At 34.5% G+C, this 17913-nt stretch overlaps 2 protein-coding genes across 2 annotated transcripts; both read left to right on the forward strand.

Moving 5' to 3' along the window:
* Nucleotides 1-626: 626 nt before the first annotated feature.
* On the forward strand, nucleotides 627-5599 carry LOC132177558 (protein SIEVE ELEMENT OCCLUSION B). Its single transcript, XM_059589930.2, has 7 exons — nucleotides 627-993; nucleotides 1521-1613; nucleotides 1955-2400; nucleotides 2599-2693; nucleotides 2804-2934; nucleotides 3648-4106; nucleotides 4832-5599. The coding sequence occupies exons 1-7, from the start codon at nucleotides 790-792 to the stop codon at nucleotides 5432-5434; spliced, it is 2031 nt and encodes a 676-aa protein (XP_059445913.2). The 5' UTR covers nucleotides 627-789; the 3' UTR covers nucleotides 5435-5599.
* Nucleotides 5600-13399: 7800 nt separating this feature from the next.
* On the forward strand, nucleotides 13400-17577 carry LOC132177559 (protein SIEVE ELEMENT OCCLUSION B). The gene is made up of 7 exons (XM_059589931.2): nucleotides 13400-13729; nucleotides 13830-13922; nucleotides 14048-14493; nucleotides 14666-14760; nucleotides 14918-15048; nucleotides 16209-16667; nucleotides 16753-17577. Exons 1-7 carry the CDS (start codon nucleotides 13526-13528, stop codon nucleotides 17347-17349), a joined length of 2025 nt encoding a protein of 674 aa, XP_059445914.2. The 5' UTR covers nucleotides 13400-13525; the 3' UTR covers nucleotides 17350-17577.
* Nucleotides 17578-17913: the final 336 nt, after the last annotated feature.

Raw genomic sequence — 17913 nt, forward strand, 5'->3', positions numbered from 1 at the left:
CCATTCCAACCGTCACGTGCTACACGGAGATCTAACTGGCTTTACCACCACAGACTGCAATCATCCCCCATTTGACCTGGCCCAACTACTCTAACGTTTACGGCTTTTAGGTTCGGTCACTTTCAATCAGATTGAAATTAGTTTGTTAATTTAGCCAACAAAATAGTGATGAAAGTATTAAATTAATATTTACTCATACGTTAAGTACCATATTTATGATAGGGGCGGAATTAATATTTAAAGTTTGGAAGAGTAAAATTAAAAAATTTGGGAGTAAAATTTTAAGAACTTTTTTTAAAAAAAGAAAAATTTGGAGACTACATGATAGTTCCGCCCCTAATATGTGATACGAATTGAAATTAGGTAAAATAAAAACATGAAAACTAAATACTAAAAAGATAATTTTTTCTATTTTCTTTATGTTCCGATAAACACAATTATAATTTTTGTATATTGATTTTTTGAATCCAACAAATTTTATTTTCGTTAAGAGAATAAGAAGAAAAAAAAATTATATTTACGGTGACACCATCGCCTGTTAAAAGTAAAAATAAAAAATAAAAAATCTTGTCTCTCAAATCCCTGCCACTTCTGGGACCAGTGGATAACTTCACTCGGGTAAGATTATTTCCAGATTATTTCCCCAAAATTCTCTTGTCACCTTGTTCTGGATTTTGATGGTTATATATATCTGAGGTTTCCGGCAACAAGAACACAAGCAATCCTTCCTTCTTCTGCCTCAAACCAAAGAATTTCCAGCCCTGTAAATCTTGCTCTGTTTTACACATTATGGCCAGCAAGGTGGTGCCAAGTTCTGCACAACAAACTGTTAAGCGTGAGCTGACCGTGTTAACCATGTCCGACCACGACATCATGAACCAAATCTATGCAACCCATGTTCACGGTGATGAAAAGTTTGATGTCGACTCTCTTTTCATTCTTGTGGAGAACATCCTTAAGCGTTCTACCCTGATTGTTGATAATGTTGCCCTGGTAATACCCACCACACTTGTTTTCTTTAACAACAAGTTGATTTTTTTCTCTTCTATGGTTGAATTTCTTTTTCCTCGCCGGAATTTTACTTCATAGGATGGCATACATACACTGTAGTGGTAGCCGTTCCTCCACTAAAAAAGTAAAAAACTTCTTCAGCTTGAGGAAGGTGGATTTTTTCTAAAGTTTCTCCTAGAAATCCTAGAGATTTTACCGGCAACAGCACTCGAGACTGCTTGTAGATTTTCTTTTCTTTTTTTTTTGGGGGGGGGGGAGGGGGGGGTGTGAAAAATACCCTTTACAATCTTGTGGAATTTCCACAGGAATAAATGTCAAGACAGAAAACTAGTTTTCATAGGGAAAGAAGGATAATTTTCAAGTCCATTTCTAGTAAAAATATTGATCTGGGAAAAGGTCGACACATTTGTTGCAGAAGATCGAAATCACAAAAAGATGGGAGCATTTTTTATTTTTCCACATATATATTCAAGTTTTTCTAAGTGATAATTACTTATGACTTACTGCAGGGTGCCCAAGTACACTTTGAGAACCTCGAAGACAAGACTCCCAAAGCCAGCTTTGAACCACCATTGTGTATGCTGAAGAAAATTTCCAGCGAGGTAATGACAAAATTATGGTATATATTTTACTAGTTTTCACTTTTTCCTATGAAACACCTTGCATATCATCCACAATGTAATAACAGTCAACATCATTTAGGATACCCAATATGGTTGCCATTTATACCCACTATTGAACCTGTATAGTATAATTTGAAGAGAAATGCTACACATACTTCCTCTCAAGTGCTCACTCTTTAACATGACAGTAAAAAATACCATTTATTTGTTATGATTTTCACGGTGAGCATTTAGTAGCATGTACAACACTCCTAATTTGAAAGCAAGTTCAAATTCTGAGATTATGTAATTAATTACCCCAAAACAACATGTAATGCCAGATGCAATGCAAGGCTCCGGGTGAGGAAATTGCACACAAAACAACAATGTCAATACTTAACAAACTCTCAAGCTATTCGTGGGACGCAAAGGCAGTGCTCACACTTGCTGCTTTTGCCTTGGAATATGGGGACTTCTGGGTTGTCGCCCAACTCTACCCATCAGACCAACTAGCCAAATCACTGGGGAACCTAAAACAAGTACCTGTTCTCTCAAGGCGCCAATGCCTTCAGAAAAACCAAAAAGCATTGGTTGAGCTTAACAACCTGATCAAGGTCACATTGGAAGTGATTGAGTGCATCTTTGAGCTGGAGAAGCTATCTATCTACGACATAAAGGATGTTCCAGCTTTGTCAATTGCCATGGACCGTATCCCAGTTGATGTCTATTGGGCTATCATTACTGTTGTAGCTTGCGCCAGTAAGATGTGTGACCTCACTAGCAATGTGTAAGTTGCTGTTCATGCCAGTATGTTCTTCTCACATCCTAGAAGTGGACTTCCTTAATTATCATACCCAGTTATGCGTGTGTCTGTTTTATCACAAAAGCAATGCTAGTTTGAACTTGTTAATTGCTGTAAACAATTGTATAATTTACATTAAAAAATTTTATTGATCTATGATATTGTCTTTTTGCTCTGTTTCAGGGACCATATGCAGGAACTATCCCCCTTTGCTAACAAACTCAACGTCGTCCTTAACATACTAAAGATGCAGATAAAACTTTGTAAACACCAAATAGGTTAGCGGCTTAGCGGTTTCATTCAAAAGAACACACAAACACACACACACACACACACACACACACAAATTTGGACTACAATGCTGAACAAAGATCCTTGTCTAACGCAGAGGCATTGGAGTTTCACCGAAGGATCAAGAAACTCTTACAAACCCCTACTGAAGTCAAGGAGGTTTTCAAGGCGTTGATTTATGCCAAGGATGATATACAGCCACTCATTGATGGTTCTACACACAGAACGGTATGCTCTTGATACAGATTACTTTTGTAGTTTATTACTATGACTATTTTCACAGCACCAGTATTTTTTTTTATATATATACTTAACGGTACATGGGGTTTCGTCCCAATTAGATCTCCGGGACGCCGTGAAAAGCACCCATCCAACATGAGTCGGGTGAGGCTCAAACTTTTGCTAGTGAGCATGCCCCAAAGATTTGTTTGCACTAAAAAAAACGAACCTTAAATATAATGTTTATGAGGCACGTGGGCAAAAGCTTATGGAAAAGCTATATCACAGTAGATTAGAAGCACTAAATCATGGAGCACCTTGATAAGAGACATAAAAGTTCTATTGTCTGGAAAAGATACCATACAACCGAGGTCCAAAAAACTTCAATCTGTCAGGAAATTATTGTAGAATAGGACATGGGGGAACAAAGGTAAAGCATTGATGATTAGGTGAACGTGCCAAGAAAAGGGGCTATGGGAGAGGGTGCAATCATGGAGCACCTTGTTCATTATATATGCTGGCTTTATAAACATTACATTACAAACAAGTAACGACAATTATTAGTAGATTAGAACCATAATTTGACCTATATACATTATTGCTGCCAGTAAAAAGGTTCTTTATTTTGGTTGAATCACGTGCAATTGACACATCAGGAATAATCTATTTATCCAAGTATTTACAGTCATTTTAACTCTCTTTACTGTATTTACAAATTGTAGGTTAGCATTGATGTGCTGAAAAAGAAAAATGTTTTATTGTTCATTTCCGGCTTGGATATCTCCAACGATGAGATTTCGACTCTCAAGCCAATTCATGATGCACTAAGGAAGGAGGATCAGTATAAAATAGTATGGATTCCAATTGTGGAAAGGTGGAACGATGACATGCGAAAGAAGTTTGAGATACAGCGATCCAAGATGCCATGGTACATAGTGCAGTACTTTTCGCCAATAGCTGGCATAAGGTTCATCAAGCAGGATTGGCACTTCAAGAACAAGCCTGTTATTGTGGTGATGAACCCACAAGGGAAGGTGGAATGCCCAAATGCAATCCATATGATTCAGGTATGGGGAATGAAGGCCTTCCCCTTCACTAGCACAGTTGAAGAAGCTCTATCAAATGGAAGGGATTGGATGGGATCCATAGTGACTGGCATTAACCCGAATGTACACAACTGGGTAAGTCATTGATAACTAATCCAAACGCATGTTATACATGCAAACCATCAAAATGGATGATGTGTGTTATAATATAATTAAATTATTAAATTCCTCTACTTCTGTAGTTTAATTTTTTTTTTTTTTTTTGAATAAATGATAATTTAACATGATATCTCAGCAGAAGTTTTAAATTTGAACATTGTCTTTATTATTCACCTCCAATTTCACTGAAATATGTTTTTGGATGAACATATATCGACTATGAATACAATGCACTCTAACTATTCACTATTCAGCCAGAAAACTCCAAGAAAAGCAATAAGTCTCCTCAACACAAAAACTATACAGGAAGGAACCAGACTATACAACCTTCTATATACTCCAGTAAACCTTTACACAACAGAAAAAAACAGAGCTCAGAAACAGAGACAACAACCTCCTACCAAACTAAATTTCCAGCAAATGATAACCCACTGCTCCTCTTCATAAAAGACTCTCAAACAAGTAAAAACTCAATAACTACAGAAAAACTTGCACAACACCTGAATTTGCGGCAGCTGACACTCAGAAAACTGCAAGAACTCCCAGCAAATATAAATTAAATAATTTAAGTTATCTTTTCCTGCACATGCCTGCCCTGGCACAAACATACACACAATTCTTGCCCGCATTTGTTTTTAGCAAAATTAAAGATGTGCATTAATGAAACAACATTTGATAATTATTACATCTTGTTCAATCAGATCAAAGGGGAGAAGTTCATTTTCTTCTATGGTGGCAAGGACAACGAGTGGGTCCAACAATTTACCAAAAGAGCAAAAGCCCTTGCCATTGATCCGGTGATAAAGGAAGCAAGGATTTCCATAGAGTTGCTCTGCGTTGGAAAGGGCAGCAAAGGGGAGGATGATCACAGCATTCTAGGGCATTTCTGGAACCGCCTAGACAGCTTTTTCTTTTCCAAGGCCTACAAGAAGACAGAAGAGGACGCTGTGACGCATGAAATCAACAAGCTGCTTTCCTACAAGAACGGGAGTGGATGGGTTGTGCTGTGTAAAGGGTCTATTGTGGTGGCCAGTGGTCATGGGGCCTCAATTTTGAAGGTGTTGGAGGAGTTTGACAAATGGAAGGAGCAAGTGCGAGTGAAGGGCTTCGAGGTTTCTTTCAAACACCACCATGACAAGCTTCTTCACACCGAACGCCAATGCTGCCGGGTAGATATTCCGCTGGTTGCTGGAAAGATCCCAGAGAATATGAAGTGCCCTGAGTGTCCCCGCGTCATGGAGACATTTGTCAGCTTCAAGTGCTGCCACGTTGATGGTGCCATAAACGGACTGCATCTCCATTAGCATGCATGCATGAATGGCTACTTCTCCTTTTAAATGTTATTGTATTAATATATTTAATTAGAGTTACAAATGGTACAAGTGTGTGTCTAACTACGTATTAGAGCGAGTAAGATCTTTGTTGGACTTCAATGTTGACGTTACAATAAAGGGTGTCTTTATAATTAATGGAACTTTGTTAGATCCATCCTCTGAATAACCCAAACAAAAACTAGAAAAACTAAGAAAGAACATAAAAAAGCAAAGTGAGAATAAGTTGAGAAACGTCACTGGTGTTTATGTGTGGAAGCACATTCACTTAAACATTACGTTTCCTTTTCTCTTCCAATTAATGACAAGGTGTTATGTATCATAGTTGCATCGATCATTCTTTGCTTGATCTTAAACATAGTTAAGACTATATATATATATATTAAAACTAATTCATCGTACCATCTTTAAATCCACATGTTACAGTTTTTATGACATTTTATGTAACACTCTTGAGTTAGACTATATAAGGTGAGTGATTTATAAAGATACTCATGAATGTTAAGTTTAGTATCGCTTACTTAATAAGTGAAACTAGACTTTGTAATTGATTCTTGGGAAGCTTTACGCTATCACCTCAAAATAACTAGTCAATTTAAAATTTCACTATAATTAATTAGTCACTTATAACAACTTTTCTAAATCTTATTATCTTCCCTAAATGCAGGGAAAACTCCTAAAAAAATATGCATGGAACAGATTTTGTTAGTGTTCCATAAATTTAGTATAACACTTTTACTTTTCTTAACATTATTTAAAAAGAAAAAATGATTTCTCTTTTTTTTTTCCGCTCTTTTTCCTCTAGTATTTATTTGAAAGAATATTTAAATATATAAAAAAGTGATAAGAAAAATTATTGGGAAGTTTATTTGAATGGAGAAATAAAAAATAATTTAATTTTCTAAAAAAATTCTAAGAAAAGCTTGTGCTAATTCTCTAATCTCTCAAGCCTTATAAAATTGTGAGATTTTTCTTTATTTGAAGCTAAGAATCTTCCACGTTAGGCCCTTTTCAGTCATGAAGCTGTTTATGAAGCTCATAATTGTCCAACACCAATGTGAAATGGCTATTGAAATACTCAAGAGACAAGACATGCACTTATGAAACGAAGTGAAGGTGGACAAAATATGTACCATGCATGTGGCACCCACCCTTCACCAACAATTACCATTCACCAACAATTGACTATAAATCGCTCAGGGCTTGGATTTCTCAATAATTTCTCTCCCCTTTTTACTTTCCAAAACGTCTCCCTCTCTCTCTCTCTCATTAGCTCCAATGAATTATCTCTCATGTTTTTATGCCATCTCTTGAATTATGTGCACAAACATTGCCTTCCACTTAGGGTGCAGCAAACCTTTTAATTTGGATTTTATTTAGAATTTTCCGTAAATGAAATGATCATGCACAGTACAGCACGTGAGTTAAAATTTGTAAGAACAATCATTCACGGGCCAAAGCATTTAGCCTTGCTTTTTGCTCACTCCACCAGAGAGTAATTATAATACGACAGAAAAAAATAATAATAATAAAATAAAAATCGCTCAAGCATATCCAATTACGCGGCAGGAGCATATTCCGGGTACACACCACTCCGAACAAAAAGGCATCGTGTACCGTGCCCGGAAAAATTAAAGAAGATGTGTGCCATTGTTGAAACGACGTGTGTCATTGCCTTATCGGCTTTGAAAACAGCATCAGAAGTAGGTTCAGGTCCACGTGCCATAAAGAAACGACAAATGAACCATGACTTGTTTGTCCATTTCCTCACAGACAAAGAAAGATGCCTTTGTTAACGCTTTTTCTTTTTTCTTTTTTTAATTTTTGAAACAAATAAGTAAAAATATAAATTTATTTGTAACTTTATGTTATATCATAATACTTATATATATATATATATATATATTTTACGTTGGCATTGGTTCGGAGGAATGAAAATAGATAGGATGAAGAAAATGAGAGGTTAACTGCAAAAAGGCAAAAAGAATCCCACGCTTATCACTAACGTAGTGTACAATGCATTATACAATAAACTTTACCGTACGCACTGCAGAGAAAAACAACCCTTGTACGGTGGACAGTGGGCTTGAATGAATTGTTTTCAATCCGATCACTTAAACAAAGAATATATAATCACAATTGATATTTGATAATATACGTCAAACAATCCTGGTCCACGTATTTCTTATCTTTAAAGATTACTTTTGATACTATAAATGGACCCTGCCAAATGCTTTCCAGCAAGAAAAGAAAAAAAAAAAAAAAAAAACAAAATATTTGGTATAAAGATTGATTTGTGGGGACAGGCTCGCGTGCAGCTTGCCATTGTTGTCACTTCAGGGAACAGCTGTAGGCTGTAGATGTCATTTACGATTAACTTTCTACCAACTTATCATGTACATCCTCTATGTTTCACGTGATAGTACAATAATGGGGTAGTTGAATAGTTGTACGTCGACATTCTACATCTAATTATCCAAACAAAACTTAGAAAACGTAGAAAGAGCGATTAGGGATGATGAAAAAGTGAAAATCCTCATTTTTCCCACGTCATCCCTTATCTTAATCTGACACTGGAAGGAACTATGTCATATGAATTAATTATGACGAAAGTCACGTTTCTGCTAAAGTAAGTGTGCTATACTTGAATAAAGCTGATTATTGTTGTTATAATAATTAAGTCCACTGCAAAAGTGAAGGGGTAGCCATGGACCATATCCTCATTATTTTACTACCAACTTTAGCTACAATTCTGAACCTCAATTTAATGATTACACAAGGCATAAGAACGTGCCACATGCGCACAAATCTACCAGACAATGAAAAAAAAAAAGGGGGGGAACGTGTAACATGTGTTTACTCCATATGCTTTTTCTTATCTTTTGAGAGAGTGGGTTTTTCTTTAATCTTTCTCAGCAAAGGGATTTTTTTTTTTTTTTTTTTAACGAAATCTTTATATTATTCATCTAATAAAATTAGAGCAATTTGTTCTAACAAAATAATATTTAAAATACAAAAAAATAAAAAATAAAAAATGCCTTCCATCAAAACCTGATTTATGACTTTTTTTAACTGCTATTTTGGCTAAATCATGAGTACGTAATAGAATTTACCTCCTGTTTAACATGAACTATATGCCAAAGATGCAACATTTTAAGCACCACTAAGGTGTCTTCCACTAGTTGCTTATATCTGCTCCAATTTCTCCTTGTTTGACTTGACAACATTAATCATTTAGAGCGCATTTGTAATACTTCAATCTCATATTGAGAAAGATGAAAGGTAGTTTATATAAAGTGAGTGATTTATAAATATAATTATGAGTGTTAAGTTTCACATTTTTTAGTTACTAGGTGAAACTAGACTTTATATTGAATTTTGGAGAAGCTTCAAATTGACTAATTCTTTTAAGTTAATAGCTTAGATGTGACAACCACTTTTTCCTAAGTCGTTACAAATGATATCTGAACCACCTAGTAATGCCAGGTCATGTAGTACTAGATCATTGCATGACGTAGCCCTAACGAGGTTGTCAGGAATTTAAGATGGAGAGTTTGTAACATCTCAATCTCATATTGGGAAAGATGATGAGTAACCTATATATAGTGAGTGGTTTATAAATATAGTTATAAGTGCAAACTCCCACATTACTTGGACGCTTGTAATTGTAGATAAAGGAAATACAGCTTTTTTTTTTAAAAAAAAAAAAAATTAAAAAGGACCGGTAGAGGCAAGAAAGTGTGGCTACTATAGTTAGACGTAACTAGAGTAACTAGCACATAATCCATGCTATGCGCGCGATTTTTCATTATAATTTAATTTCAAAATTTAAATGCAACCCATCTTACTTTTCATTATAAGTTAAAATAGGTGTGTGCAAAAATTTTTCACACCTCTTTTAATGAAAATACATATTAAATGTTATACACCGTTACATTACTGAACATATACTTTTTTTTTTTTAAAGTGTACCAAACATGTACTTAAAAAAAATAAATAAATAAAAAAAAAAAATAGTAAGAAGAAAACTTGAATTCTGATTATCAAAATATTAATAGAAAATTAGTAGGAAACTTTGATATTGTTGATGTGATACTTATTATATTTCAATATAAATTAAACCCATAAATTTCTAATCATTTCAAAAAAAGACAGAGTAAAATAAATAAAATCTTACAAAGAATATATATATCATTCATTCTTTTTTGAAATAGTAGTCATTGCTTTTTCATTAACAAATCAACCGATGGAACGGCATGCTCCGTCGTTACAATGTCTGAGATACAATCAAAATAAAATCTTCACTCAATAAACAAAATCTTCTCTCTTCTTTTTAATACAAAATAAAATGCATATTTCATTCAATATTTAATGCAATCAAATTAATCTCTTCAACATTTTAAAAAAATGCTAAGAAATCCAAGTAAATCATAAAAACCGAAGAAAAAAATCCAATAAAATATTCAAATGAATTAAAACATAAAATCTTATTGGTGTGATACCTATTATATTTCAATATAAAGAAACTTTCTAGAGAAACAAACATAAAAATAATCAATTTACTGTCGTGAAAAATTTATACATAGATATACAAAGATAAATCCAAATAACAAAATTTTCAATTAAATAGAAACCCTAGACGGAATCAAATACAGTGCAAAAATAAACAAAGTCTTTTTATTTTATAAGTACCTAATAAAACAAAATATTGCAATCAACATTTAATGCGATCAGATAAATCATCTTAGGTTCAATGTTTAATTATTTATTTAGTGTTTCGAAAGAGTTTCTATTCATTTTTTGCTCAAAAATCAAATAAACACACTATAATCTTCCATCAGCCCACTAAAAATCCAAACAATTTACTATCTTAATTCAGAAGTTGCAATTTTCATCAAAGAACAAACTGAAAATAAATAAATAAATAAATAAACAACCTACAAATACTGTCAATACTCAATTATAATTGTTTGGAGATGGTTGTGTTATTTTAGCTTATTAAGGGTTCGTTTGAGATTTCAGTTTTAATAAGTACGATTTAAGAATTGATTTTTTTTTTTTTTTAAAAAAAAAATTTGCGTTTTTGAAAGGTTAAGAATAAGAATTACTTCGGAATTGAGTTTTTAGGTTATTATTGAAAAAAGAAAGAAAAAAAAAAAGTTAATTCTTAAAGTTGTAGTTTTTCTCAAATAAAAAACATACACATAGAAGATTAAGAAGAAGAATTACTTCAGGTTGATTTTTTAGGCTGTTATATTTAAAGAGTTGAGAGAGAGACTTGGGAAGAGAGAGAGAGAAAAAAGAAGATTTAAATCGGGGAGAGAGAAAAAAAAATCCAAAATAATTGGGAGATCTTTATTTTGTGGGCCTTATTATTTTGTAGATAATTTATTATTAATCAAATTATTTTTCAATGGCTTATTATTTAGAAAAAAATAATTCGTGTTTTATAAATGATCTATTATTACATGCACAAAGTATATGTAGAAAAAAAAAATCGTCTTCTCCAACATTTTCAAAATTTGAATTAAAAATATTAAAGTGACTAAAAGTATTAATACATAATAATTTGATTTGTATTATTTGTTTCATTATTTGATTTGGACATTAATAATACTTAATATTGTGTATTAAATGTTTGAATTTAATGAAATTACGTATAAGGAAAATTATTGAAATATAATTAAATGCTTTTAATTAAGCTAATTTAATGACTGGTTCACTATTGAAAAACTGGTTCACTCTTAAAAAACCGGTTAAAAAATTATGCTTTAAAAAACTAGTTTATTATTTTAAAAAAATGGTTCACGCCACATGTCACAATATTAAGACACTTCTAAGAGTGATTCGGCTTTTATATATATATCTATATATATATATATATATATATATATATAGATTTAATGTCTCGGTTATACAAAATCAGCTGACATTTTATAAATCATTGAATTTAAAATAAAAGGTCATGATTTTGTAACATGAAATTCTTTAAATTTGAGTAATTGAAGAGGATCTCAGCCCTATTTCTACCTACCCCTTTTCCAGCAATAAATAAACAAAACAAACACAAATTAAGTGCCAGCATTATTGGCTTTCATCTTCAACCTAAGATTTCATTACTCCTTCCTTCTCCCTCCGAGACTAATCTTACACGGTTCAAGCCTGACCTTTCCTTTCTTATCTTCAATGGCTTTTTCTCGTCCATGGTTTGTAGTTTATAGCAAGGTGGCGTTCACCGTTCACATCCTGCTATGTGACATTTGGGAGCAGCTTCCCACGTCATATCTTATGATAATCCGACACTGGAAAGGATTATGTCACACTAATCATGACCAAAGATGGATAATGCTGTCATGTTTTGCTTAAATAATCCTAATGATTATTGTTAATATAATCATTAAGTCCACACCGGTTAGAAAAAAGAAATCATTAACAGGTCCACAGCTGGGGTTTATATTATAATATCCACTTTATATATATAATCCTACCCATCTTCAAACGTTCTTGGATTTTAGATCGTAGACAAAAGATGAATTGACATGTGATCAATAATGATGGTGGAATTTGCTTATCCAGAGAAAAAGTTAACGGTGAAATTTAATGGTTTCACAATCATGGCATAAGAACGTGACACATGTACACAAATCTGTGATATTTTAGAAAACGTGAAACATGTGATCAACTAACCCAACCAAACCCACATCTACTTTACTCAAAACTTTTCTTAAAGTTTCTTTCCATTCCCTCACCATGTGGCAATGGCATGTGCCATCTTCTTTACATACTTTATTCACATTGTTTGATAATTTTTTGTTTTGTTTTTGTTTTTGTTTTTGTTTTTTTTTTTTTTTTTTCTAAATAATTCAACTTTTAAAAAAGTGATATATACCCCTTTAACACGCTATGAATATATGTTTTTTTAATAATAAAATATATATTTTACCTTGAAGCTGCACCACATTTTTTTTTTCAATATTTAAAAATTGTTAATATATATCCTGTAATTATTTTTTTGAAATTGAAAATCAATAGATGATTGAAGTACATTGTCAATTTTTAATAATTTAAAAAATTTTATTAAATGAACCGTATTAATGAAATAGTTAGGATTTTTAAATTAAATAGTTAGGATTTCATTATACTTTTCAACTAAAAAATAGAACTTGTATTTTTAAATTAAATAGTTGGGATTTCATTATAGAATAAATTAATAAAATACTAATAAATATTTTAAAGATTACAAATCTTGAAATAATAACATTTAAATCATTCCAACCATCACTAATAAATATTATTTCTAACTACTCCTTTTCCAGCAAAAAAGAAAAAAAAATAATAATACAACTTCCTAGTATTAATGGCTTTCGTCTTCACTACTCCATTCTTCCAAGATGCCATATCTTACACGGTTCAAGCTTGACCTCTGCTTTCTTATCTTCAATGGCTTTTTCTCCTCCATTGTTCAACTGTTCTGTTCACATCCTGCTACGTGACAATATTTGTCAACAGCTTTCTAGTGCCTACCGGTCAACTGACAAAAAAAAGAGAAGAAAACAAAAATCCCCCATTAAGAACTAAGCCATTGAATAAAAACCAATGGTCATCGTGCCATGGCCTTCATTTACACGCCCAAAAGAGAAATAAAATGAAATATGGGAAAGGGTTAGTTTTATAACACGTGCTTAAACTAGATATCCAACCTTATCCATGAAGATATCTTGTGAGATGAGGTGGACCACACTAATAAAATATATATAACTTTTGTTTTTTGTTGGGTTGTTTTTATTGGTACAAACCACGCGTATAATGTACATTGCTTTCTACGCATACATACAAAGATGATTAATAATATGGACAAGAAATAATACTTTACTGAGTCTTGGCTTCTCGTTCTTTGTACCAAATTACCAATCCACCATTTACTGCTCTCATGGCTATATAAAGCGGAGGAGGCCAGCAGGTTACAGCAACATTAACCATCTTTGCCTCTTCCCCCTCTACAGCCTTTAACCCAGAGAGCTTCAAAACCCATCTGTTTTTTTGTTTTGGTTTGTGTAACACAACATGGCCAACAATGTGGTATTGGCTTCTTCACAGCAACCCAAGAAGGGTGACCTGAGCTTGTTCGCCTTCACCGACCACGAGATCATGAATCAAATTTATGCCACCCATGTCCACGATGATGAAAAGTTTGACGTTGAATCTCTTTTCATTGTCGTCGAGAACATCCTTAAGCGTGCCACCCAGGTCGCTGACAATGTTGTGCTGGTATGCTAGCTACCACATTTCTTCTTCTATTCATGATAATTATATTTTTGGTCGCTAAAATGAAAGCAGAATTTGATTAATTACTCGTTAATCACTGCAGGGAACCCAAGGATCCGTGGAACACTTGGAGGAGAAGACCCCCAAACCAACTTTTAGTCCACCCTTGTGCACCCTGAAGAACATATCCTGTGAGGTAATTAATAATAATAAGCATGATTTTTTTTTTTTTTTTTAACTTTCCCCAAAAGGCAACTTTTGGTTTCTATTTAATTAATGGCACTGACATTTTAATCATATTAAAAAAACATGTGATTTCAGATGCAATGCAAGGCTCCGGGAGAGGAAACTGCATACAAAACAACACTCTCGATCCTTAACAAGTTATCAAACTATTCATGGGATACAAAAGCAGTGCTGACTCTTGCTGCTTTTGCTTTGGACTATGGCGATTTCTGGCTACTTGCTCAGAGCCAGTCGACAGACCAGCTCGCCAAATCTGTGGGAACCCTGAGGCGGGTGTCTGTGCTCCTGAAGCGCCCAACCCTGCAGAAACACAGGCAGTCACTCATTGAGCTCAACACTGTCATCAGATCCACACTGGAGGTGATTGAATGCATCTTTGAGCTGGAGAAGCTGTCCAATTATGACACAAAGGATGTTCCTGCATTGTCAACAGGCATGGACCATATCCCAGTTGATGTTTTCTGGGCTATTGTCACTGTTGTTGCCAGCACCACTCAGCTTTGTTGCCTCACAAGCGATGAGTAAGTTTTTCTGTGTTATTTTTTTTTGGGGGGGGGGGGGGGCGAGGGATGAATTCTTTCATTATTTTTATTGTTAATGAGGTATAAAAATAATGAAAGAATTCATTTACCATCTCACTAGAGTTAAAATTGACCGTGGTTGGCCACTGGTCTGGCTTGGTCCGATTTACAGAGACAAGAAGCAGGAACTTTCCCAGTTCTCTCAGAAGATCAACGTCATCCTCACCAAACTCAGGAGGCAGATTACACTTTGCAGGCAACAAATAGGTCAGCTTTCTTGGCTCTGTTCATTTGCAAGGATGCAACTTAATTTTCTAATTAATTAGATAATTTTTTCATGGACCACTCTAATCATGGTTAGAGATATTAATGGTTGGTTTATTTTTTTTATTTTTATTTATTTTTAATGGTTGGTTTAATGCAGAGGAGGTAGAAGCTTATTGGAAGCTCTCAAAACTTTTTCGAACCCCTACGGAGATCATGGAGGTATTTAAGGGACTGATTTACAACAAGGACAACGTGCAGCCCCTGATTGATGGTTCTACCAAAAAACCGGTATATTTTATTATTGGGTATACTTTTTTAGATGTTATGGTTTATAGAATATCCTAATATTAATAGACCACTTTAGGAAAAACTTTCAAGGAAAAATTGTGAAAATCATTGGAAAACTTTTATTAAAGTTTCTGAAAAAGTTCTAGAAATTATGGGAGCTAGGCCCAGGTCTACACCGGGCTAAGATGTGACAACCCAACGGCACATAGCAAGAAAGAAAATAATAAATGTTGGCTGATAATGATACACGACTTTGTAATAATGCATTGTAGGGAAACATTAAAAAAATTTAATAAAAAAAATAAAGAAAAATTAAAAAAATTTAATCTTCTTCGTTAATTAAATTATAACATATATATATATATATATGCTGTTCTTGAAAAATAAGCGGGATCCCACATTTTACTGGTCCTACTAAGATGGATTTGACATTTTTTAAATGAATATGGTATATTTTTCAATCCATCAATTACTTAAATACATATATACATCTTCAGTTTTTTTTTTTTTTTTTTTTTGGGGGGGAGCTAAATCTGCACTTGTTGTAATAATGGGAACAGTTTTGATACAGTACTTCGACGTGTACCCACCATTTCCATTAATTGCTTTTGGTTAATAAGTCTCGTCACACGTAAGACTGTCTCGGGCAACACGTGAAATAATTGAGTGGGGTTCACACGGATTCTGCCGTACGGGTTGTCTGAAATTGATTTGGTTTGGTTTTGCCATATTATTGGTTTTGGTTCGGATCCCTCTGGCCTAAACCCTACGGTTTGTTCGGCCATTATATCTGACCCGACGGTTTGTTCGCCCAAACCCTACGGTTTTTTAACCATCGAGGGATCTGGCCTTTGGCCCCTTGAAGCAGTGAAAGGAGGAATATTTTCTGCAATGAAAAAGGAAATGCATGCATAATTGAGAATCACTTTTTGGAAAGTTACAAAGCGACTTATGTGTCCTCAAGTTCAAAAAATCTACAAGCTATAGAACTACTTCCACATATTATTTAAGCTTGATTTTGACTAAAAACGATGTATATATATATATATATATATATATATATATATATATATATATTGACACGTGAAGATTTGTCTAACTTTTAACTTTTGAAATCGTTGCTAACACAAGTTTCTTCACTAATTGTATGGGAAAAACAGGTTAACATTGATGTGCTGAAGAAGAAGAATGTGTTGTTGTACATTTCGGGGCTAGACATAACAGAAGAAGACATTTCAATCCTAAGGCCAGTTCATGAGTCAATAAGGAAGGATGATCAGTACAAGATTGTATGGATCCCGATTGTGGACCAATGGACTGATGAGCTGCACAAGAAGTTTGACTTCCTGCGGTCAAAGATGCCGTGGTATGTGGTGCAGTACTCTTCACCAATAGCAGGCATCAGATTCGTCAAGGAGAAGTGGCACTTCAAGGGCAAGCCCTCGGTGGTGGTGTTGAACCCACAAGGAAAGGTAGAGCATGAGAATGCAATCCACATGATCAGAGTTTGGGGAATAAAGGCCTTCCCTTTCACCACCAGAGTGGAAGAAACTCTGTCCAATAATAGGGAGTGGATTGGCTCCATTGCCACCAACGTTCACCCTAACATTGATAACTGGGTAAATTTACTTTGCAATCTATTCGTTCGTACATGCAAAGAATTAAATTTAATCATTAATCATTATTGTAACGTTGTTGAATCAGATTAAAGATCAAAAGTATATCTTTTTCTACGGAGGCAAGGATAACGACTGGATCCAACAATTTACCAAGAAAGCGACCATCCTTGCCAATGATGCAACATTGAAGGAAGCAAGGATTTCCATAGAGTTGGCATGTGTCGGGAAGGGCAGCAAGGGAGAGGACAACCTCGGCGTCCTCGGGCGGTTCTGGACAGGCATTGAGAGCATTTTCATCTCCAAGACTCACCGGAAGACTGATGCCGACGCGGTGACACTAGAAATCCAGAAGCTGCTTTCCTACAAGAATGAGAGCGGGTGGGCGGTGCTGAGCAAAGGGTCGAATGTGGTGCTCAGCGGCCACGGGACGACCATCTTGAAGGTGGTGGAGGATTTTGAGAAATGGAAGGAGTTTGTGAAAGAAAAGGGGTTTGAGTTCATCTTCAAGGAGTATCACAACAAGGTTCTTCACACTGCCCACATCTGCTGCCGCATTGACATTCCAAACACCAGTGGAAAAATTCCAGAGAACATGAAGTGCCCCGACTGCCCCCGCATCATGGAGACGTATATCAGTTTCAAGTGCTGCCACATTGATGGTGCTGCCAATGGAGTGCACTAATTTGAAGTGGCTGCTTTTCTTCGAACTAGTATTACTAATTAAATAATGTGGAACTTGGTGATCACCGGATGCTACCATTAAGATGAGTTGTGATGTGACCCTATTTAATATCTATGTATTATTCCTATGATGTTTTCTGATGCCACTAGAAAATGGGAGATGTGTGGTTTCTTGGGTTGTGGTTTTCCTCTCTTTTGGTTATAATGAAAGTGGAGGTGTTTGTGTGTACTCGGTCTGTATTAATGTTGCATTACTAAGTGGTATCCTTTTGGTTTTCATGTTGATGGGCATTGTTGTTATTTACAATATTCTACCATCACCCTCCACCCCTGACCCCCAAAATTTGTTTTTGCATTTTTCATGGACTTGAAGCTTTGGCCTCGGTGTAAGAATTAAACCCAAATTGCAATAATCCTAGCTTTTCGCATTTAATTCAAATGGTATTTAAGCATCATAACCTCTAATGTACTAACAAGATGACTATATATATATAATCTTATGAAGTGAAATGGATGATGAACCTTATAATTCATAATAATTTTACAAAAAATGTATAACTTGTAA

This window comes from Corylus avellana, chromosome 4 (assembly GCF_965113065.1).
Source record: "Corylus avellana chromosome 4, dhCorAvel1.hap1.2, whole genome shotgun sequence".
In the NCBI taxonomy this organism is placed as follows: domain Eukaryota; kingdom Viridiplantae; phylum Streptophyta; class Magnoliopsida; order Fagales; family Betulaceae; genus Corylus; species Corylus avellana.

What these genes read in the sequence shown, in the direction of transcription:
- LOC132177559 (XM_059589931.2), top strand. Translation starts at nt 13,526, where the DNA reads ATGGCCAACAATGTGGTATTGGCTTCTTCACAGCAACCCAAGAAGGGT. An exon ending in ACTTTGCAGGCAACAAATAG is followed by an intron (nt 14,761 to 14,917) that starts GTCAGCTTTCTT and finishes GGTTTAATGCAG; the next exon opens with AGGAGGTAGAAGCTTATTGG. An exon ending in ATGGTTCTACCAAAAAACCG is followed by an intron (nt 15,049 to 16,208) that starts GTATATTTTATT and finishes TGGGAAAAACAG; the next exon opens with GTTAACATTGATGTGCTGAA.
- LOC132177558 (XM_059589930.2), top strand. Translation starts at nt 790, where the DNA reads ATGGCCAGCAAGGTGGTGCCAAGTTCTGCACAACAAACTGTTAAGCGT. An exon ending in TTGTTGATAATGTTGCCCTG is followed by an intron (nt 994 to 1,520) that starts GTAATACCCACC and finishes GACTTACTGCAG; the next exon opens with GGTGCCCAAGTACACTTTGA. An exon ending in TGTGACCTCACTAGCAATGT is followed by an intron (nt 2,401 to 2,598) that starts GTAAGTTGCTGT and finishes GCTCTGTTTCAG; the next exon opens with GGACCATATGCAGGAACTAT.